General features: G+C 44.2%; 2 protein-coding genes and 1 long non-coding RNA gene across 4 annotated transcripts; 2 read left to right on the forward strand and 1 right to left on the reverse strand.

Moving 5' to 3' along the window:
* The first annotated feature begins 37 nt into the window (after positions 1-37).
* Positions 38-17,294, forward strand: fzd3b (frizzled class receptor 3b). The gene is made up of 11 exons (XM_049719094.2): positions 38-192; positions 1,247-2,038; positions 12,332-12,528; positions 12,596-12,898; positions 12,978-13,140; positions 13,362-13,661; positions 13,848-14,099; positions 15,216-15,364; positions 15,453-15,567; positions 15,680-15,834; positions 15,919-17,294. Exons 2-11 carry the CDS (start codon positions 1,724-1,726, stop codon positions 16,103-16,105), a joined length of 2,136 nt encoding a protein of 711 aa, XP_049575051.1. The 5' UTR covers positions 38-192; positions 1,247-1,723; the 3' UTR covers positions 16,106-17,294.
* A 186-nt stretch (positions 17,295-17,480) lies between these two features.
* Positions 17,481-23,605, reverse strand: kif28 (kinesin family member 28). 2 transcript variants are annotated; one of them, XM_049719018.2, is made up of 27 exons: positions 23,473-23,605; positions 23,021-23,215; positions 22,709-22,759; positions 22,478-22,630; positions 22,367-22,402; positions 22,148-22,267; positions 21,972-22,079; positions 21,669-21,823; positions 21,498-21,609; positions 21,363-21,430; positions 21,109-21,251; positions 20,909-21,030; positions 20,623-20,713; positions 20,477-20,537; positions 20,279-20,402; positions 20,069-20,204; positions 19,859-19,977; positions 19,663-19,770; positions 19,480-19,572; positions 19,257-19,397; positions 19,126-19,196; positions 18,903-19,037; positions 18,656-18,822; positions 18,419-18,513; positions 17,891-18,020; positions 17,699-17,832; positions 17,481-17,639 (listed from the first exon to the last, which is right to left on the reverse strand). In XM_049719018.2, exons 1-27 carry the CDS (start codon positions 23,524-23,526, stop codon positions 17,481-17,483), a joined length of 3,081 nt encoding a protein of 1,026 aa, XP_049574975.1. In that variant the 5' UTR covers positions 23,527-23,605. The 2 variants fall into 2 exon arrangements, with proteins under 2 accessions (XP_049574975.1, XP_049574973.1); XM_049719016.2 differs by having other exon boundaries at positions 17,699-17,835.
* Positions 17,736-19,610, forward strand: LOC125967718 (uncharacterized). The gene is made up of 3 exons (XR_007480874.2): positions 17,736-17,865; positions 17,970-18,057; positions 18,901-19,610. It is a non-coding gene; the product is annotated as an uncharacterized lncRNA (long non-coding RNA).
* Positions 23,606-23,775: the final 170 nt, after the last annotated feature.

Consider the following 23,775-nt stretch of genomic DNA (forward strand, 5'->3'; position numbering starts at 1 on the left):
AACCTATTAGTCCAGTCGACCTCTCGGCTTGTGTCCACTACAGTGGGGGGCGTGCGCGCTCACGTTGATTGCGCGCACTCGCTGCACGCGCTGCAGCCAGGCAGGCAAACAGCGGCGGACAACGACTGGAGCGCCGCATTGAACAGATCCACTGGAACACCCGGACCGCTCTCTAAGCCCCGCTATTGCCAGGTAAAGTGCGTCTGGTATCAATTTATTTCCGTCAACTTTGACTTCGCAAACGCCTTTTGAAATGGTTTTATGCGCGACGATGACACGTTCACGCGACAGCCACCCCTTATGATTGATGTGCTTGCACACAGAGAGCGTGCATGGCTGGTCAAACCATCCAGGAACCGAGTGCGATCGTTCGCCTTTTCGAACAAGACACGTTGAGCGATTGAATGTGAGCGCAGGTACGAGCAGGACGGGTAGCGCTTTTGCAAAGGTGTTCTTGTCATTAGCATAAAGGTAGCTAACTATCTGGACAAGTTGTTTCGCGCATGAAGGTCTACGGAAGCCTGCTTGGCTCTGGTACCCTCTAATTAACAACACGGTCCGTAAGCGTTGCAGAATTATGGCATTGCTAAAATTAAAAATAAAATGTTTCAAACCGAGCCACAGCGAGCCGTAGTGTCGCCTGGCCAACCTCAAACATGAAAGCCTGTGAAGAAAATTACACGAAACCTGCCAGATTTCATTTTGTGTTCTAAATCGGTGTTTGTATATTATTGATTGGGGTTTAATAAGTGATTATTTTTTGCACGTTCCTCTTCCCATGATTTTTTTAAACCATGCAATAAATTATGATGCATCCCATATCATGATGACTATATTTTCGATATATTCTGCAGTCACAAACATAACGTGTACATCAAAGAGTCCATAAATTGGGCTTCATCAATAATCTAAACAAAGCCAGACTTTATCCCTTTAACTTTTCATGTTTTATGAAACAATGTTATAAAAGCACATGGACTGCACTCAAGCACCAAACTTAGAATAAATGCAATATACATAAATATGAATCCTATATACATGAAGATTTTTTTTTCCCAGATTGCAGCCTTTGTCATTTAAAAATTGCATTCTTCTACATTGCAATGTCGATTTGAATTTGATTACTTGTTCAGCCCTGATATTGACAAGGACACTGCAACCTGACACAAAGCCCATTCAGCTTGTTTGATCATTGAGCCTTCCTCTAATTGTGTGCGCATGTGTGTGCGCGCTTCTAAACCTGCAGAACCTCCTTGAAGAAGCCAGAATGCGAGAGACCTTGAAGATAGAGAAAAATCATTCCAAGGTGGAGGAGGAGGAAGCAATGGATATCATGGCCTTGTGTGTTTTGTTGAGATTTTGCCGGAGGCGAGGGTGACCAGACAAAAGAGGCACTGAGAACCCAGAGGAGCTGTTTTCTCTCCCTCGCTGTCACCATGGAATAAACCAGGAGGTGGAGAATGCCGCAAGATGCTCTGCAAGCCAGTAGCAAGCGTCGGCGCAGTCTGAAGGCTGAAAGTAAATAGTGAAGAACAAGAGGCGGCTTCTTTCCTGCTGCTTTGTCTTGGTGCGCCAATCAGTGGGGCCTCCATCTTCCTCCATAATGTGCCTCTTATTAAGAGGTGGGATTCTGCTTTTTAAATCCCCACCGAGTGTGGACTTGGTTGCCTCCAATGCGAAGAAGCCTTAAACCAATTATCAGCGACGCTCAAGGCGATAGTTGATGATAGTCTGGCCTCTCTGCCGTATAACGATGCAGGAATCATTTCAAAAAGAATGTATCCCAGACCACAAGACGTCACCCATGTCCTGCAGACAGACTGCCTGTTTTCCACGTTTCCCCATCCCACTTTTCCTGCTCCTCTTATTCATGGCACCCCCGGCGGGGACCATACACATGGAGGTCATCGAGAGCCACAATGAGTTCAGCTGTGAGCCCATCAAACTGCGAATGTGCCAGGATCTGCCTTACAACGCCACCTTCATGCCCAACTTGCTCAACCACTACGACCAGCAGACAGCCGCGCTCGCCATGGAGGTACGTACGTGCATTGTATGCTTGTGTGAAATTGGATAGCCGCCGCAGGGTATTCGGGGGGCGGCGGGTGTAATTACAGCATATGAGTAGGTTTGTTGAAAACTGTAAAGCAACAGCCTGCAATGTTGCACGTTGTCGGGTTACGCACCTGCGAAAGGGAAACAAAAGAGCTCAAGAGCTCAAATGTGATTACGCATGTGTTTGGGAGAGGGGGGGGGGGGTCGACTCAACAATGCAGCCACAACCAATTCATAGTCGACAAATTGGTGGGTTCGCCCGGAACGGCCGTGTTTGGTTTTCATCTCTGTATTGATCTGTGTCATGAAGCATTGTAATGTCCTCTGAAAATGTTATTAAATCATCCACCATTCATACTTAGAGAAAACAAAGATGCTTTGCACAGCAAGAAAAGGCTGAGGATTTATCCGTACAGATCGTTGTTACATTGCTGACTACAACAATAGCATTAGAAAATATATGTTGCACACAGTCCTGCAAAGAAGGGTGTCTGTCTGTCCGTCCGTCTGGACAAATCGTCCAAATTTAGTAGGAATTGTGTATTCTTAAAAATGTGTGCACATATAAAGTATCATGAATAATTGCCCAAATTACTCATGAAATGTTATAACTGGTTTTCATTTCTTATCACATTAAAAAATGAAATAATAATAATAAAAAAGAAAATGAAGTCGGATCACTTGACTGTATTTAGACAATAAGGTAAATGATATTTAACCTGGACCAAATTCAATTAAAATTGTGGAGAAACAGCGTAGGCCATGTTTTTTTTTTATGACAACTGAATTTTGGAGACTGTAATTGCAGATATAAAAAAGCATATTTAAAATTATTACAAACTTGTGCATGTCTGGAAAAAAAAATGTTTTCAAATTGAAGGTTCATGCCAAGAAAAAAATTCCATAACACTTCGTTGGTTAAGAATACCCACGTATACTCAAATTTTAAAAAAATGGCTTTTCAAATAAGACCCTTTGCTACCAGATTGCGTTTTAGCATGTTTCCCCACACTGAAACAGTTAGCACAATGTCTGCAACAGGATAGATATATGGAAGGTGCGCACGCTGTACAGGTACTTGTAGTCAGGCATTGAATATCAAAGCGTTAAGAGCATCTGATCTGCCCTCGTCATGTTACGCTTGTGTCTTCCAGCTACATGTTACCCTCGCCGGAGACACACACGGATGAATGCGTGCAGTCACCGAAAACTAATGGTTCTTCTTGCATTGAGGACGGTCACGTAACTAACCAAATGTTTGGTGTTGTGAGAGCTGAGACTCTGCGTGCACGATCCATCTATATCATATTACGCCACCTTTTCTTATTTCTTTGTTAGTCCCCGGAGACGAAAGGTGTAGATGGAGGTGTGGCTGATTAATAGTGACTAATTACTGTTTGTGCAGGAAGGATTTATTTACAAAAAAAAAATCTTTCTCTTGAGACTAGAGACTGTATTACAGTGTTGGAGTCTTCATGTTGGTCCCGCTGGCTTCAGTTGAGGTTGAGGAGGTCACTAAATCTGGAGTCTTTGGTATTGCGTACTGCTGTATTTCATGCGTTGTTTGTTCACTTTGTCAAAGACTTCACTCAGTAAATTAACACAGCCTGGCTAATTCCCCAATGGCATGTCCAAACATGGCTGACTGAAGTCTGTGAAGAGCATCTGTTAATGAACTCCCTTTGACCCACATGACGAGACGACGTATCTTTGTAACAGACACTCTGCGTGGCCCTCCAGCCATAGAAAGACGGCGCTCTGGAAATGGCCGAGCCGCAACTTGAACCCTGCGAGCATTCCTCTGTTCAGACCAGAGGCTCGAGTAGTCCTACTGGGAGAAATTCAGTAACGCCAATCCGAGTAACACAACAGCTAATGTGTTGCGTTAACAAACACCCATTTAACATGGCTCAGAATGGTTTGGCTCTACTTGATTTTGATTTGTGGTGACCTTGTGTTATTGGACTCCTGTTTTGTTGAACTACAGCGTGTGCGTAAACAACTGCAGGACAATGCTTTGTCACAATGTATTGTCGTGAATTCACGAGCGCCATGTGGTAAAAATGGCAAGGAATTTAAGAGCCTGATTCGCAAAGTCTTTTTTTTTTTTTTTTTCGGAACCGAGGCAACTGATGGCAGCTACAGTCACTTTGTGGATGCGATGATGGATTATTTTTGTGCCGCCATGCTTGTACGTTCACCTCCTGGTAAAAAAAAATAACGGAGTATGTCACATTATTCTCCTACCATGTTTCAATAATGTCCAATAATTTCACCACAACTATTCAGTGCATGAATTGTAAACAATACATATTAAATCACAGTGTTGAAATAGATAATTTCTCAATCTAAAATGTTAAGACCACATGAATTTAGCATTCATGCAACTTGTTTTGCGGAGCAGCGCTTTTGTGTTTCACTGACGACCTAACTGTATTTCCTGTGTGCATGTGTGAGTGTGAGAGGCGGGGAGGTTAATGGTGCCAGCTGCCGTCCTTCACTACTGCTAACTAGCTGCTAATCTCTTGCTCACTTCCACAATGACGACATTGATTTTTACCAGCCAATCTGCCACAATAGTCTTAAAACCTGAGCTAAAGGGTGTGAAAGACTTTAAGCTAAGTGCCTCTGTAATGGCGGCTGGCTGTGCAAATGGGGAAATTCTGTCTTTGGGAATACGTCACCACGGTCAATCCGTCCATCTGCCATGGTATTTTATGGTTCCCAGTAGATCGGCCGTAGGTTGGGACAATATTACAAGGCCGTGTACTTTGTACGCTGGAGATTTAGATGGATTGATTTATGCAGAGAGAGTAGTATTTTATGGGTAGTCTGTGATATTTGGATTATTTCTTAAATTGAAATAAATTTTGTCACCACCCCAAAAGTATGATAAAACAAAAAGCTTCCACATACTGGTGTTTTATCTTTACCAGAAATATAAAAAACAGATTTTTGATTTTATAAACGATGCTGAATTAGCTGTCTTTAACCTTTTATTTGGTGGTTGTTGCATTGGGTTTGTCCTGCACTTTGGTTTGGTGCAACATGGATAGCGGAGTCGCTGTGAGTGAAAGTAAAATGCAATCCTTTCTGAGCATACATTATGAAACTAATTCCCTACTTTCATGTCGTAGTTGTTAGGTCACTCTAATGGAGCTTTAACAAAAGGTCTTAAAAGGTCTTTATCCTGTCTTTATACGAGAGCTTGTTAGCACTCGGAAATACTGACACATACTAAGAAATTATGTTCTCCCAAGTTTCATTTTTTAATAGAAATCCAATCTTGACACCTCATTGTATGCCTCTGCAGACAGACATCCTTTCCTTGAGGTGGTTTCTGGTTCCATTATGCACAAGTATCCATTTGACAGTAATGGCATGCTAATGTGGTTTGAAAGAATATGATGCCCCATTAGGACAATTGAACTGAGCAGGTGCTCGTTCTATTGCACTTTAAATTGACAGTTCTCAACCCAACTATAATATATAACAACCTAACTATATGTATATAAAAAAGATACAAATAGATGATTGACAAGGGGTCAGTTATGCAGTAAATGAGTGTTAAAAGACACTTCAGAGCTTTTCTGATCCCACAGGACCACCCATGACCATTAACTCCGCTCAAGGGCTCAAGGGATCAGATTTTTCTCAAAGTAATACTTTGAGCAATTTAGAAAATCAAATATTTATTTCAAGTTTATAGCATAAACGAAGGTATTCTGTGAGTGTGCACCGTCGCTGAATAGAAAAGCGTCCGTTGTTTAAGTATTACAAAAGTCTGAAAAGATTTGTAAGGGGAAAAGGACAACGTTGGACCCGAAAGTGAATTTAAGGAGAAAACGGTGGCAGAGTGACAGGTTGTGTAAAGTTTTTCCAAGGCCTACTGTCTCCGCTGTTTGTCTTTCCCCCAGCGTGGAGCCTGTCCTTCAAAATCCAACTTGCTGGGCTTAAGAAGGGCCACCCCGGGGCCACGAGGTCCCCGCAATAGACAGAGAGCTTGTGTGAGAGAGTTCACGACTTGTTGTGCTGAAGTGTGGTCTGCTGTGTCTTTTATCCCATTGTGTGCCAAAGAATCGAGCTGGAGAAAAAAAAGTGTGAGTCGTTTTCTTGTGGTGTGTGTGCGCGCCGGGTACATCTGAAGAGGCGTGCTATTCACCGAGGCAGGGACAGACAGGTCCTCATCTCGTTTAAATGTTCCTGTTTATTCCCGTTGAACTCTTGATTATCATGCTCATTCTCACAGAGTCTATTGAAGCTGCCAGCCCAAATGAAGCAATCATTTATTTATGCCTGGAACAAAGGCGCTGCCTGGTGCTGCTTTTTTGGCAGACTGTTCCCATCGGCATAGCTGCCACTGCCGCTTATCCGGCTCCACAATGGCAAGTTAAGCGAGATTTAGGGACGCATTGTTGAGCTTTTTCACGGCTGGAACACCGTTCCGCCGCTCGCCGAAGCCCGCTGTCAATTACTGCTTTGCAATGTGTGTGTGGACTTTCTGGAATCTCGCATACTGTACGTACAAGCATTACACTGACACATACCTTGCGCAAGAGGATACCAACAATTTCAACTAGTCAGTATCTCATGTTACATTTATGAATGTGCATTGTTTCCCTGAGGGATTGGGAAATTCCCATCATTCCAATTGAATAGCCGTTCCTCCATAAAACATAACTGTTATTTCAATCCAATTACATTGGAATAAATTCTTTAAATTGAGTGCCTAGCTGCCACTGTTACTGGTTGTGCTCATTATACACTTATTATGATGACCAGTTATCATATTTTGGAGCAAAATCTGTATGCTTTGATCCTTAATGGCTTCTGTGCTGTTGTCTGCTTGAATCTACTGTAAGTGCAGTCCTGCAGTGTTCAGCTTTGGTTAAACACATAAATATAGCTTAGCCATGTCTTATGGACTTAATCTGAACCCGTGACCCGGACTGGAAAATAACTGTGAGTGTGGCTGTGCATGCGTGCCAGTGGGTCCACTGGTGAGAGATGTTTAACCCTTACAGGTAAGCCCAGACTCAAACTAGCATCCACTCTGTCATTTTCTCACACAAAACCAGTCAGCCAACAAAAGGCAACTGGACTTGAGTTCTGCATCTTGGGACGTGCTCCATAATACTTCCCTGCAGTCGCGCCATATAATCTTGGATCTTTTTATTTTATTTTTGATTTTTTTTATGGGGATTTTTTTTTGAGTGGAAATATTTTTACATTGTTTTCAGTATGACAAAAATGAAAAGTGATGCTTGCACCAAAAAAACTAAGTTTGAAAGCCTTTTGTGGTCAGAAGAAATAAACAAAATTCCACAAGGGAGGGTACGAAAATTATAATTTCTTTTCATCACACTCTATTTCAATTGAAAATTGGATTTTTATGAAAAAAATATTTTAAGATCATACCACCCCTAAAATATTTCCCCCATAGTATAGTAATAGTCACACACTCAAAATCAATATCTAAAAGGAACTGAATATTGTTTAAAAAAAAAAAAAAAAAAAGTCTGCAACAACAGCCCTTAATAGAAGCCAGCGTTACAAATAAATGTCAACAAAGTAAATTATTCCTACTGGTAATGCCACTCAACACTTTCTGTCCTCCTCTCCCAAAGACAAAATGTCGATTTATCAGCAGATGAGCTCACTGAGGCAACTTGTATTGTGGCGGGATGTGCGTGGGCGCTAACACATTCATCTCCATTTTCAACGTCACTGCTCTACTACATCTTCGGGGCTGTGCGCATGTTCGTCCTTTCTCCCCCCCTTATCCTCCAAGACACAAGGGCCTGCTGGAGCTGCCACATCACCTGTTGCCATGGCAGTTAAATAGGCAGAGAAGGAAGGGCAGGAATGGAAGAAGGCACACATGCAGGGAGGGGAGCGGAAAGGAAGCGGATAATGACTGCATGCCCAAATGAAATGAAATGCTCACATGAGGGAAACCAGAGTCATAATTTGAACAATTTCAGTTGATGTAAACAGTAAGAATACGACAAATCGGAAGACCTGCAATGCAATTTCCACCAATGTGACATTTGCCGCCATACAAAATGATTGAGCCTGCTACATAAAGACCTTAAAGCAATATTTGTAAATCCACCAAACAGAGAGGCAAAGTTAATGAAAGAGACATGTGAAGGATGTGGATAAGTGCCGAGCTAGAATAATTGCAGGGGTAAATGGGAGGCAAGCAAAAGACGAGATGAATAAAGAGAGAGAGAGAGAAAAAAGATGGAGGTACCAGAGGAGGAGGAGGGGAAATGAACGTGAGGGGGAATGCCATTGTCAGCTTTGTCCGGTCCCCCTTACTGAAGGCTGGATGGACACGGATAAGGGAACAAATGAATGAAAAGCAGACAGTGCGAGAGGAGGCTGCTTCTTTGCTAACTCTCTTTTCAGTGATTAGTGCGGCAAGTATCTCGACAGCCTCAGTTTGTCTGTTCTCAGTCGGCACCGTGTCTACAGACCGTCATTGAGAAGGCAACTTTGAGTAGCTTGTAATTTTTCGTCCCTGATTAACCACAAGGCCTGGATAAATATTGCGGTAGACCCAAGAGGCCGCAATTGTTACACGTCAAATGGAATAATTCAGACCGTCATAATTGTCATGCACTGATGCGTTAACGATGTGCAAAATTGTTAGGTAAGAAGTAAAATATCTGAAATGTCGGCGAAAGGTGAGGTGAAGCCAAGTTTTTTTGAATCCCTCCCAAAAGGAGTGCCGAGGCGCTAAAAGCAAGTGAACCGTCATCCAGAATGATGCAGCGACGCAAAGTGAGGTGTGTTCTGAGACCATTTGGGCCGGGCCGCAGGGCCCCACTGACAGATTTCTCGCCCCACTCACAGTGTGAGTCCCTGACTTGTTAAAAAAAAAAAAAAAAGGGGGGGGGGGGGGAATCCAGATGGTCTCTGCTGAGGTTTAGCAGCAAAAAGCTCACATTCTCCTCCAAAATATGCACTTTGCGTTTAGTGCCTTTAAGGGATTACATTTCAAATTTCCCAAACTAACGTTTAAATGGATCTTCCCAAAATGCAATCAATGGCTCTTAACATGGACAAATGCACAACATAAACACTTGAGCAAAAAGTGAAGCTTCTTCTCCGCAGATAAAATGATCAGATAGACATTTTTATTTTGCTGCCAAATCAGGATTTGTTTCTTTGAGGGCTTCAAACCAATCGTCTCTCTTCTTGATTTGGCCGCACCACCAAGCTGCCGGCAGCTTTTCGAAAATGTGTGTGTATATCATTCTCACACTCTGAACACCTTTTCCAATCCATTTGACTCCCTAATCTACTGGGAAACCACCACTTTTCTTCCCCAGTCCACTTTAGTTTCCTTTTTTTTTTGCCTGTTTTGTCACTCTGCCCTTCTCCCTGATCCCCCCTTCCGTCCTTTCTTTTCTTTTTTACACTTGACTTGTGTACTTGCATTTGTACTGTGCTGACAGATTGAATTTTCGACAACAACCCCTCATCGCGCACTTAGTCCCAATAATAGTCCCTCGGGCTGAACAAACTGTTCAAGTACATAAATGTGAAACAACTCATAAGATCTCTTGTTTTGAGTCGATACAGCATTCCTCTTTTCGCTACCGTGGAGATGATGTTAGTAGAAGGTGCTTAAAAATATTGACAAGAGGGGAAAATAAAGCAGAGAAACTCGACTGTTATGTGTTTGTTAGCGAAAAATAGCTGCTGGCATTTTCTTCACTACACTTCTAATCACTTAACTGGCATCTCTCCCCTGGATTTCGCTATTCGACTTTTAATTATGTGCCCATGTCATTCTCTGGCTTTCTTTCTTTTCATTTTTAGGTTGTTTTTTTCCTTCCTCTGGGGGTTCCTCCCCCTGAATATTGTGGAGCGCAGGAGTAAAGAAAAAGGAACGTAATCCTTCCATTGAACAGGAGTTGAAGCAGTCAGGGGCTTTTTCTCATTTTTTGTCAAAAAAAAAAAAAACTGCTTCTCATTCTAAACGCTCACACTTGCCCCTCACCCACCCACACACACATACACACATTTTGTTTCTAGTGCTTTATTTTTCCTAATTCATTGGTTAGCTTTATCTATAATTCACCCCCTGATACAAGCACAAAATTAGGAAATGACATATCGCTCTTGGTTTTACTGATAACATTATTATTATACGTACCTCTTTGATTTAATGGAGCAGTGACTAAGTGGTAAGCGACTAATGTTCATTGTCCAGTCGAGTGCTACTAAAAATACTGTTGGACAGCTAGTTGGCTAGAACCGAATAAATATGCAAATGTATTCATCTTTCACCTCCTTGTGTCGTACTTCTAATAGGGAACACTAAATTGATCCATCCAAATATAGGCGTGAACATAAAATAGAGGCCCGTGTTGAGCTCCAGTTTAATTTCAGTCATGTTAGCGCCTTGACACAGGAGGGCAGAAACAGACAAGCAGTTTAGAAGCCTCGATCAAAGGAGGCTGCCGGAATAGATTTATGTGATCCTTTTCTCGCTATCCCCTTCCTCATCTTTTCATCACGTACTCTCCCTCAGGCTACGTTTAAGGGATTTTATGTCTTTTACATTCTCGGTTCTTCCATCAGCAGCTTGCGTCAAAATGTCTGACGATTCATTTTTTTAGTGGAGCCCCACCCCAAAGAGGTTAATTGCCCTCACTTTCCGCTTCAAGCATTGACCTGTGTATGCACGCAATCCTTGCGCACTTGGAGGCCGCACAACACGATCAGCCGGACAGACTGCAATCCCGTTTCGAGAGCTGTAATACAAAACGGGCAGAATGAGGACACACAAAATGGAAGTCACACACATTTTCGCTGCTTGAGTTAAGATGAGCAGAGATGAACAAAGGTCCTCTCCCTTCAGCCAGTAAAACGCACTGATGTACAAACCGTTAAGTGTTGCCTGAGGCTCAACGTCGACATGCACGGACAGACGGGCTCGGATACATCTCAGTGAAAATAATTTGCATCATATGCTAGGAAACAAAAATGATCAGTTGAGTTGATTTTCACAAGTGTGTACTGTTTTGAACGTTTCCAACTTTTTCTTGCCTAAGCAAAGTACAGACCTCATGTATGTCATATGTTGTATTGCATTGAAATCTTGTCAAATTCAACCTTGTCTGAAAACTCATGCGCTTAAGGTTCCGTATGTTCCTACAACACGTCGTGTACATGCTCAAGGATTGCAGACGTGTAAATTATTGAGTGAAGATGAGCGTAGTCGTGCCCACACGCAGTCGTGTTGCATGAGCCCAAAAACTATGTCACGCCGATAACGCACCGCTGCACCCATTTACTGGTGGAACATGTGCAGATCTGGAACACGGCAATTGAGAACGATCAAAACATACACACAAAGCCTGAGTGCGCAAACAAACACACACAAAAGACGTTCACAATCACACATGGATGAGTCTTTGCACGAGCGCACTTGTACCCTGGAAGCGCGTGCGGGCGCTTTTGTTGTCGGTCAATGAAAGTGCACTGTTTTTATCAAATATACTTTATACACACAGCAATGTTGCATCCCAGCAGGCGTTCTGTTTTGTTCACCCATTCATGGGACCTTGAACGCAACCTCAAATTTATCTCGCTCACAGTTCCAAGTCTGACCGATCAATGGTTAGCTATTGCTTTTAGGTTCTTTTTAATTTGGCAAAAATAGTCAGATTTGTATTTTTTCAGGATTTTGCGTTTTTTTTTTTTTTTTCTCCTCACACACAATACCACATCACACTATATAAAGATAACATCCAAGCACCCCTTCCCCATACAACATTTATGTATTTATTTATTTATTTATTTATTTATTTAGCCTATAATTCATATATTTTGTCATAAGTATTACCGGACAAAAAAAAAAATGAAGTTTGTATTGTTTTTAAATTAATCTGCCAAGTAATCGGTTATCAGAAATTGCTTCTGCCGCATATCGGCGTCAGCCTGAAAAAAATTCCGTCAGGTCCTAGTCGCAAGCCAATAGAAGCCAAAGTCGTCTGAGGGCAGCTGCTGTTTGTCCAAGCCACTGTAATCAACAATCTCCCCCAAGCGCCGTCTGCCTTTGCTGCATCGTAAAGATGTTTGCTTATCGGCGTGCTGCTCTACATTTTTCATGAGCTTCTAAATGTAAATAGAATACTAAGTCTGATCACACTTCAGCCCATTTCATTTGCAGAGCAAATATATTCAGACCTGTTTGTGCTTTATGCAAGCTTGGGTGCACAAACCTGTGCGTGACATCTTTGTCTCTGCGTCACAGCCTTTCCATCCAGTGGTAAACCTGGTGTGCAGCCCTGACCTGAGGATGTTCCTGTGCGCCCTCTACGCCCCAGTGTGCATCGTGTACGGACAGGTGTCCCTGCCGTGCCGTGCCCTCTGCTGGCGGGCCAAGGACGACTGTCAGAGACTAATGGACATATTTGGACTCACCTGGCCAGATGACATGGAGTGCAGCAGGTTATTAAAACAAAGATAATCTCAACCCAAAAACCATGCTGGATCTGTCTGCCTTGCCCACCTGCAGGTTTCCCGACTGTGACGAGCCGTACCCTCGCCGAGAGGACCTACAGAAAGGCTCCGAGCCCACCGACCGATCGCCCATGAGCGTCCAGCGGGATTACGGCTTCTGGTGCCCCAGAGAGCTAAAGATGGAACCGGAGCTGGGTTACTCGTTCATGGGCAGGAAAGACTGCTCCGCTCCCTGTCCGTCCATGTACTTCAGCCAGCAGGAAGTGACCTTCACGCGATACTTCATCGGGGTCACCTCCATTGTCTGTCTGTCTGCAACCTTGTTCACTTTCCTTACTTTTCTCATCGATGTCACCAGGTGGGTAGGACAACACGTTCTTTCTAAATTTGACATGATTTCTCTTTTTTTTTTTTTTTTTTTTCCCTGTCCTCATTAGGTTCAGGTACCCGGAGCGGCCTATCATCTTCTACGCTGTATGTTACGTGATGGTGTCGCTGGTGTTCTTTTTGGGCTTCGTGTTGGAGGACACTGTGGCGTGCAACTCCGTCAACCACGCGCAGTTCAAAGCTTCGACTATAACGCAGGGCTCGCACAATAAGGTGAGCGCGCTCGGCCATTTCCTCTTCTTTGGATTTTCATATAGCAATACCCGAGTAGTGGTGGAGGATTTTTGAATCACAATGACATAGCGAAGAAAAAAGATAATTTCTCATGATACTAATCGTTGATTAACAAGATAGGAATCAAATAGTAAGAGTCCTACGGTTGTGGATTTCTTCAGGTCTGATCGATTGATGTTTTTTCTCTCCCCGTCCTGCAGGCGTGCACCTTGTTTTTCATGATCCTCTACTTCTTCACCATGGCTGGCAGTTTGTGGTGGGTCATCCTAACGATCACATGGTTCCTGGCAGCCGTGCCTAAATGGGGCAGCGAAGCCATCGAAAAGAAAGCGCTCCTCTTCCACGCTGTGGCCTGGGGGCTTCCGGGGGCCCTCACCGTCGCCCTTTTGGCCCTGAACAAAATCGAAGGCGACGGCATCAGCGGCGTGTGCTTCGTAGGGCTCTATGACATAGACGCCCTGCGGTGGTTTGTTTTGGCACCGCTCTGCCTCAACGTGGCGGTGAGTACGCTCGGGAGATGAATGAGTGTGTGTCTGTGTGTGGGAGGATGAGAGAGTGGGTGAGAGTCATAAAAGATTAGTGGGTGGACGAAATGATACATGAAGCAATATGATAGGTCGGCAAATGGCCGAGCGTATGCTTGACTTTTGGCCTGCCTCCATTTATTTGTCTCTCCGCCTCGCCAGGTGGGTATCTCTCTTCTCTTAGTGGGCATCGTGGCGCTGAACCGCGTGCGCATGGAGATCCCCCTGGAGAAAGAGAACCAGACCAAACTAGTCAAGTTCATGATCCGAATGGGGGTTTTCTCCGTTCTCTACCTGGTGCCCTTGCTGACCGTGATCGGCTGCTACGTGTACGAGCACGCCTACCGCAGCGTGTGGGAGACCACCTGGATGGAGGAGAACTGCCGCCGCTATCACATCCCGTGCCCGTACAAGGTGGGTGACTGTTTGTGCGCCCGCATGTGTGTTCTATTGAATGAGCAGGTATTTAAGGAGTGGACAGTATGCATCACTAGACCGGGTAATGCGCTCAAGCCCAAAGTTCACAACAACAGCGGCAGTGTGTGTTGTCTTTCTTTGACTCTTGTCTTTCAGTGTATCCTCTGGTTCCCACACTGGTTCTTCTTCCTCATCATCATCATCGTCGTCATCCTCCTCTACTCCCACTCACATACTTGCTGCCTTTGCTCTGGGCTTAGTCAGTCATGCTCTGCTTCCCCAACTCTAAAAGGTCTTTGTGTTGTTATGAAGAGTGGTGTATTTAGACGCGACTGGCTTTCAAAACGGGATCAGTACGAAGACATCAAGCATCCATGCCAAACGTTCGCCTCGTTTCCGCCCACTAGTTACCAGATATGAGCTTCACCAAGCGCTAATTATTTTCAGGAAGTGATGTGTCAGCCAGTTTGTGACGGACGCGGTAATTGGAAAAGGGTGGCGGCAGGTGCAAGTGCTTATGTTACGCACGTGCTGGGATTCCAATGTTTTTACGCGTCACTGGATCTTCATCTCACAGTGTTGCCAATAAGTGTCTGAATGTGGTATGTTTGCTTTGGGATCATTTCATTAAGTTAGTTCCCTTTTTTTCTAACGACAATGATTAACAAAACTCTGAGCTTTTTCCCTCCTTTAAGATGTAGTATAAAAGAAAAATGTGGACTTTTTGTAATTTACTTTTGGTAACATTTTTGCTTATGCGCGTAGAGGGTTGAGTTTACTAACAATTAACATAATTAACTAATTTGCACCAAAATGTGGGAATATAATTATCCTGCAGCGTAAAGCACGCCCAGTTTCTCCCTTCCTTCTTTTTCATACGATATTTTTGTAATTTTGATTTGACTACTCCATCTGCTTAGGTGACATGAGTGTCCAAGTCACAAAAACCCAACTTCACAAGACAAATGAGTTGACCAATTAACATACTGCCCCCTAGTGTCAGCTGCAAAGAGTCAAGAAGCGCTTCTCTCCAACAATTGTCAGTGATGAAGTTTGGCATCTATTATTTCTTTCTAAATTGTCAACCCGGCCTCTGTTTTATTCTCTCCTCAGGTGGAGCAGACCAGTCGACCGTCCGTGGCCTTGTTCCTCATAAAATACTTGATGATGTTAGTGGTGGGAATCCCCTCTGCTTTCTGGGTGGCCAGCAAGAAGACCTGCTTTGAGTGGGCCAGCTTCCTGCATGGACGCAGACGCAAAGAGTAAGCCGGGCTACTTATTTGTGCCTCCCTTTTGAATTTTATGTTTATGATCTCTAATATTAAGAACCTTCCAAATGTCTCCATGTAGTAGTGGGGTGAATGAATCTCGTCAGGTGCTACAAGAGCAGCCCGACTTGGCCCAGTCACTGCTGCGCGAACCCAACACCCCCATCATCAGGAAGTCCAGAGGAACGTCCACTCAGGTTTTTTTTTTTTTTTTTTTTAAACCAATACCATACTGTATATATCAATATAAGGCTCATCAGTGGGGTATGACGTAAAACATGGTGACAAATTTTTGTCCTCCTCTTTTAGGGTACTTCCACTCACGCTTCCTCCACTCACCTGGCTGACCTGGACGAGCCCCTTGAAAGCCACCCCGCCCAGCCCGCCTCCACCAGGAGCAAAGCCGGCAGCGTCCACAGCAAAGTCAGCTACCACGGCAGCCTGCGACGCACTCGCGACGATAGGTACACCCAAAAACAGGAAGCCGTCCGCCGCCGCAAGAGAAGCGGCCGGTGACGTCACTGCTCTCCTGTCTTCTGTAATTCCAGGAGCGACGCGGTGGTCTACAGAGGCGTGGAGCAGCGCAGTTTCCACGGCAGCACGCCGCGCCTCGACCACCCGCTATCCACGCATGGAAGCCTGAGGGACGTGACCGAGGCTCCGCCCACTCTCATTACTCACGGATCGACGGCCAGTGAGGGTCAAGTTGCCGACAATGACGGCACCAACGCCTAACAACTTCAAAGTAGGGTGAAAGAGGCTTTTTACATGTTGGGACTGGATTTACACACACACACACACACACACACATTCTTGCTGTTAACAATCCTCAATAGCTTGTCCACTAATTTCTTAATGACATTAAAAATAAGTCTCGTACCAGACTGATTGTTGGCAAACTTCATTTGTACTTGGACCTAATGTGAACCTGTGGACCTCATTGTGTGTTACCTCACCTATTTTTGTACTGTACAGGATGTGTGTGAGTGGACAAGATTCAAACTGTTGAGTTTTATTAATCAGATTGATTGATTGATTGATTGATTTTTGCACTGAGGCATCTGCTTAGTAAATAATACAGGTCCATCTAAATTAGGGATGTCCTAAGTACAATTAACTTAATTGTGACAATCTGCCAATACTCGAGCGAGTCCCGATCCGATACCTTAGCGGAGGAAACCAAATTGTCTCAATTATCTTAATTTTTTTCTCTTAAAATAGATAGCCCAATATAACGGTTAATATGACAACAAAGCTTTTCTTTTAACACCAGTAAAACGGAGCAAGCAGTTGACAGCTTTCACTACTACACTTTGAATTATTGAAGTTGCTGAAGTCTGTTTCTTTTGCCCGTCTGACTCACGACATGATGTAAATATGACTTTTTTTTTTTTCTTTTCCCCCATGTGACCCTATCTCGCCTGTGTGATCCGCATTTTGTGCTCTATCAAAAACCTCTTTTCCCCTTCACGTAACACACACACACGACACACTTTGTACTACAAACATTCTCCATCCTCATCAATAACAAATTTGCCTTCTGCCTCTCCTGCCTGTAAATGCTCTCTCACTGGTCTTGTTTAAGACTTGCAACAAGCCTCTGTGTTTTTACAGACCTTGGGAATGAGACGTCTCGCTGAAAGTTGTAAGCACAACTTAACTGACATGGACAGATGAACTAAAAAAAGCAAAAACTCTTCTCTGAGCCCTAACTGATTTATCCGAGGCTGTGAGGTACTGAAACATTTGTTTTTCAGATGTCATATTGTGATGCAAGTGATGTGTGCAAATGTGGTGGGCATTCACTTTTATATTGTAAAAAAATGAAAAACCTCAATTCTGTTTGTGTTTTAATTTATTTGCAGTTTGCAACTGCTTTAACTACTTTTACAAGCAGTCTAATAAACTTTTTTATGGACTTTAAGACTTTCATACTTGTGATTTATTACTTAAGTTTCCGTCTCTTATTTGTTATGTCTGACAGGGTTTCTCTGAACGCTGTAGTATCAAATTAAATTAAATAGTGATCTAAAGTATTGTTACAGACACAATTTGAACACGAGTTTTATTCTGTACTCATATTTCACACTCTGCTTAACGTTTCCTCGAGTCAAGACCAAGTTCCCGATCGTTCCCGCTTACGTCGGACGATTGCGGCGACGTCTTGTTTGAGAGCAGACACGCTTTGTTCCAGCTGTTCGGAGAAGTCCTTCAGCAGACCGCTGTGCTCGTCCACGAAGAGGCGGAGTCCCATCAGGTCACATGACTCCTGCCAGAAAACAGGCAGCTGCTCAAAGTGACCATATAGGAGCGTGCATGTGGACGTACGCTGGGCCTGTGTCTGCGCAGACTCTGCAGCTGAGCCTTGACTGAGGTCATGTTGTGGTAGAACTGCTTCAATGAGCGGGCAAACTCTGCGTCACAACTTGGCCGAACCGAGCGACTCCGCCCACTGTCACCGCCTACTGGAGAGATGTGACATTGTGGAAACAGACGTATGTATTTGTGTGATTGTTTTACCATTGGTCACGTTGAGTTGTCCTCTTAAAAGTTGATTCTCCTTCATGAGGTTGTTATTGACTCTTTTCTGTTCTTCAAGGTCTCTCTGAAGTCTCCTCAGTGAACTGTTGATCTCTAAGCAATCTGCAGGCTGCACGTTACATGCAACCATTCATTGTGTGAATGCTGTAAGTATGAATCATGTGTTATTCTGTTTCTTTATATTTTTATCATTACGCTCACATTTAGGGCCCTGAGCCCTAAACCTAGCCTTAACCCTAGCCCCAGCCCTTACCACAGCCCTAGCCTTAGCCCTAGCCCTAACCCAAACCTCGCTAACCCCAAACCCTCGTTTGAAACCCAAATCCATGTTTGAAGTGCAAACGGGTTTTACCGGTATGATTAAATTCACTTTCCATTTCATACCAAACTAAGTCTTTTAATGATTCATTCTGCGGCAGGCATTCAATGTGATGGTAACACATTTGCTTTGCAATGCTGATTTCAGCAAGGCCGTGGGGGTGGAGACAAATGAAAAATTGGACTCACAATAGTATTAACCATGCCAGTCTCATCAATGATGACAAGGCCCTCCGTGCTCACTTGAGCGCCTTCCACAGATGATACCAATTCTGCACAGCCCTCTGTCAAACACAAATTTTCGCCGTTACATACATGTCAACGTTCTACAAAGATCTGCTTTTGGATACAAAACAAATTCTTAATTTTTTTTTTTTTTTTTTGCTTGTTTCCCTGAGTGACTTAGTCGCCTTGTCACGCTCACACCTTGAAGCCCCCAAAGCTCCAAAAGAACAGCGCTGCTCTGAAGGTAGTCGAGTAGCTGTTGGGAGACACGAAGGGAGGCAAAGTGTACTTTGTGATGCAGCGCAGGGTTGACGTTGTGCCAAGCAGTCGGCGTGTACAGACGACCGCCGCTGTCCAAAAGACTGAAACTAATTCATGCAAACACAAAAATAAGCCTTGTAATATCTGGCCATTTATCATTTCTCCATCTGTGTGTCATCAAGCAGACCCAATCTGAATGCCTCGACTGCGAGCCTCCCTGATCCAGCGCAAACCGAAGCATTGCTCCACAACCAGCTGGACGTCAAGACGCCGGCCGAGCAGCTCAGACGGGTCGATGAGGATGTCGTCTTCGCCTAGAGGCCTGCCGAGTGGGAAATACAAATTGAAGGCTGCAAGATTGTTGGATTGAAGATTTGAAGTGGAAGTCGTGCAAGTGTGTTGTCCAGTACAATCCGTCAGCGGTGCAAGGAATCAGCTTAGCTTGAAGAATGGCCTCCTCACTACCTTCGGACCCAAGCACCTAACACACACACATTATGATTAGTGTCATCAGTATGATGACGAGCTACGGCCTCGGTACCTCCAGTTGCTCGTCCACGGGAATACGGAAGGCCAGAGACTGCAGCCAGAGGTGAGCAGTGCCCAGGAGCAACGGCTCTACTGGATCCCAAAAAGGGTCTTTGTCTCTGGGGAGGCCAGCAATGGAGAGGCCTTTTCCTGTCTGGCAGAATTTCATTAGGTTCAAGTCCTACTTGGAAATGTGCTAAAAGAAAGAAGTTTGAGAGATTCATGTTTGAAATTACATGACAGCCTTTTATCTCTTCCAGATGTTGCTGGTAGAGTTCTTCCATCAGGAATTTGCGGTTTACAAATTTTGCCTTGGACCATATCCATACCTAAGCATGGAAGAATAAAAAAAAATGATAAACACCTTTATAGATTCTGGGCAATTATTCTGTAATGAGATGTGAGAGATTTGTGGAAACCTGTTTGGTGTGCTTAGATGTGACTCTGCAAACTATCTCTTTCTCCAGGTCGTGTCCTTTTGAGTCGGACAGCACCAGATTCTTAATCTCCAGTTTGAACTCCACATCCTGCAGACCATCATCGATGTGAGTTTCATAAATGTCATCTTGCATCATGTTACATTCTACCTGAACTGCTTTTTGAACTATTTGTTACCTTATTAAGTTCCTGGCTCATCTGATTGGCTTCAGCCACCAGGGGCATCAATTTGATGTAGTCATAAAAGACGGCCAGCAAACTGGGATCCGTCTGACTGGAATCTGAGCTGCTTTCACCTAAACATAAATGGCCTTAGCTGAGTGTTTATTCAAAAAAACAAAATACAAAATCAGGAACAACTTTCAGTTGTTAGTGTTTTTGGTTCACCCATGTGGATGCCCTCAGCGGCGGCCAACTCAGACAGGAAGTAGTCATAGTCGTAGTAACTCCAGTCGTTAGCGACTCTCTCAGACGGGAAACCGATATAAAGATAAGTGCAGTTGGACCCAAGAATGAGTCGGTCCTGGATGGAACCCGATAAAAATGTTATGTCCTCGCATGGACAAAATGTTTGGGAGCGTACGTGGTGACACCCACCAGGTGCTGCAGCTCAGTGGTCTGAGAAACCACTTTTCCATTGATGGTCACCTTGGCACCCTTCAGCGGGGTTAGCGTTACACGCCGCTGGTTGTTCTTCAACACAAGATGGCGCTGTTGAATCCTGAAACACAAATGCACGATGTATTACACGATTGTTGTCTTTTATGCGAGCCATGGTGAGAGCATCATCTGTACCCTAAACCCTTGATGGTGATGGATCTGAGGCTGCCTTCACTGAGGCCAATGTCCCACTCACCTGAAAGAACCACAAAGGTGAAAATTAAAAGACGTCAATACTGCTCATGCATCTATGCTAGAGTGATGAATAAAATATTACTGACCCTCTTGAATGAACAGCTTAACCACACCGGACAGCTGAGCGTCCTCGTTGATGTTCAGGATGTAAGGATACATCTGCATCATTCTCCTCTCCTGACACACAAACATGCACATTAAAAAAAGAATGGGAGTCGGCGTAAAGCATGTGAAGTCTTGGGAAAATTTCATTCAGTTCAGTTAAAACTAGGGTCAGGGTTTAAAACTAAAGTTTCAAACTAGGGTTTAAAACTAGGATTAGGGTTTCAAGTGTGAGTGTGTGTGTGTGTGTGTGTATGTGCGTGCAAGTACCTGTGTGATGTTGGCATATTGTTGCTCCCAGTCCCGAAGCGCCTCCTGCAGATGTTGCTCCCACAGAGTGTGAATGGTTCTGATCTGGAGCTCATTGTGTGTCAGCAGCTGACGGATCTCCTCTGAGCATCCGTGCAAACACACAATCACCCCACTCATGAAATTCTGTCACAATATAGTCAACAGGCCAGCTGGCTTACTGGTTTCATCATTGGCGCTCCGGCCATCCTGGCCAAGTCGACTCAACCGTTGCATCAGCCTGGCATTCTCAGCTTTGAGTTCTTTGACCAGACGCTCGGTGGGGCGCTCGTTCACCACAGGGCGGTTCTGGATGTGCTTTGCCCTAAACAAAACGGTAACGATATTACTCACAATAATGTTTGAGTTGAAAAATTTAAAACAACGAGGTTGATCACTGGCACCCAAAAGCTCCTTCAAGATATTTCCATTGTACCTCTCCGCAAAGCGTAGTGTGGACAGAGACTCTTCATAGCAGATGTCCGCAGGGCTCAGTGTGGCAATCTATAACGTGAACATGTATCGCACCTACGAGTACGTATTAACACAGTGATGGTGTGTCAGTCATCACCATAACAGTGCGGCTGTTTCCCCCCAAAGCAGACTGCAGCAGTTTGGTGAGAACCGAATCTCTGTACGGAACATGCACCACCTTCCTCCCCACCGCCATGTCAGCGAGGGCACTACAAGCAAGAAGAAGTATGTCAAAAAATAGATGACGGAAAGAGTAGGCCGCGCGTACCTGATGACATTGCCCAGAGTAGTGAGACTCAAGTTGATGGCCGTGCCCTCTTTGAGACGGTCGGCCTCGGACGACGCCGATCTCTGACGCTCGCTTCCTGCCAGGTCCACCAGGTTAATGTTGGACTGTTTGGTGACGCTCTCTTTAGACAAGATCTTCACAAGAGGTTCACAAAGGGCTCATTAATTAATGAGCAAATGAGGCTTCTGTCACCAAGACAACAGTTGGTAACTCACTAAATCTTTGCTAGTGACAAGTATGAATATTGTAATTTGTGGTTTGTGAGATAAGAATGGACGTCACCTGTTTGAGCTGTAACACAATGAGCATGTGTGAGCGGCTGCTGTTTGCGTTCATGTGCGTGGCGGCCGTGGTTCTGGTTCTGGTGCCTTGCTCCATCAACTGCTCTACCTACAGCATTTGTAGAATATTACATCTTGAGTATTATTATTTTTTTGTACAGTGGGGTGTCTTGCCACCTGTGCTGCACTATCGCAAGGAACTGTTCGCAGACCCTCAACATAGAAGCCCCTGTGCTGCTCCTCACGGACACGGAGCCCCCCAGGAGGACGAGAACCACGAGAAAGCAGGTCTACCACCTGGTGAGATGTGAAGGTGACGAGCGAGGTTATTCACTAAGATAAAGAAAAGATGAAAGAAGATTATTATTACCATGGAAACATCATGACTTATTTTACCTGCTCATTGTAGATTTCCAACATACTGAAGAAGACCTGTGAGTACGTCAAACATGAGGACATTTAGAACAAGTGTCCTCATCCACAAAAACATAACATGTACGTACATACCTGGCATTGTCTCATCTCCTGGTTTTCTTTAATGGCTTCAAACAGTCGCTCACACAGTTTAGGGACCAGGCCTTTATTGGGCCTGTAGCCCACCATAGAGTAACTCTTCCCAGAGCCTGTCTGTCCATAAGCCAGCAGAGTGGCATTGTAACCCTACACACATCAGCCAACAGCTCAAAATTACATTATTACTGTCTCTTTTGAAAATAAGAACCTAACGATGTTTGGTACCTGGAGTGCATTTTCCAGTATTCCCTCTCCAAGGTCCTGAAAGACACAGTCCTGGGGGGAGATGACATGGAAAAAATATTTACGCACTATACTTTGGCTTTTTTTAAGTTGGCGCGTTGCCATCTGTGATTTATTTCCGTGTCAATAGTTTTGCAAATTACATTTTTACAAAAATGCCATGTCAAATGTTAAAATGCAGTCAAACTTTTCTACATACCTATTTTGTGCTAATTTTGAATCTGCCTTTATTATGTTATAACATAATAATAATGTACTTCTAAATTTGCTTCTGTTATGCCCCCCTATGCTTACCTGGTCCGCATAGCGCCCGCTTGCCTCCTCAGGCAGGTAGAGGCCAGTGTGGTCCTGAATGATGTAACCACTGTGGGACCAGTAGGCATAGTCAAAGCAGAAGGAGCGGCGGCACTGAGAGTCGCGCGGGTCCTGGATGCTGATGGAGTTCGCTGCCATGGCAATGATGCAGCGGCTGCCTGCATCCCGTTCTCTCTGTCGACCAGGACCGTGAACACCACCAAATGGGCGATTGAAAAACGATACTTCTCCATCAGGTACCTAGAACTTGAACTAAATTATGACTTCATTCATTGACTTCAGATTATATTGATTATAGATGGACTGGTTGCCAGTCAATCACAGGGCACTTTTAGAAACAGACAACTTAATTACCACAGGATATGTGATGTACCGGTAGAAGTAAAAAAGCTAACTCTAGAAAATGTAAGAGAGAATGAAAACACACTGACCTTGTTGAATGGTCGGACTCTGACGGCCACTTTGACACAGTCCCTGCCGTGCATGTCTTGCGTTTATTACAGGAGGAATGACACAGGCCAGGGCATAGAGAAACGCGCACACACACACATGCACACGCACACACACACACACACACACACACACACACCTACCTGTGTCATATTACATGCTGTATAATGAGACACTGTAATGTGCAGAAAAGAAAAGATTATTTGATTTGAAATAGTTAACAGTACACAACAATTACCTGTCCAGGTTGTTTTATAGTATTTCCTCCATTAGTATGCTATATT

Source organism: Syngnathus scovelli, chromosome 4, assembly GCF_024217435.2.
Source record: "Syngnathus scovelli strain Florida chromosome 4, RoL_Ssco_1.2, whole genome shotgun sequence".
In the NCBI taxonomy this organism is placed as follows: Eukaryota; Metazoa; Chordata; class Actinopteri; order Syngnathiformes; family Syngnathidae; genus Syngnathus; species Syngnathus scovelli.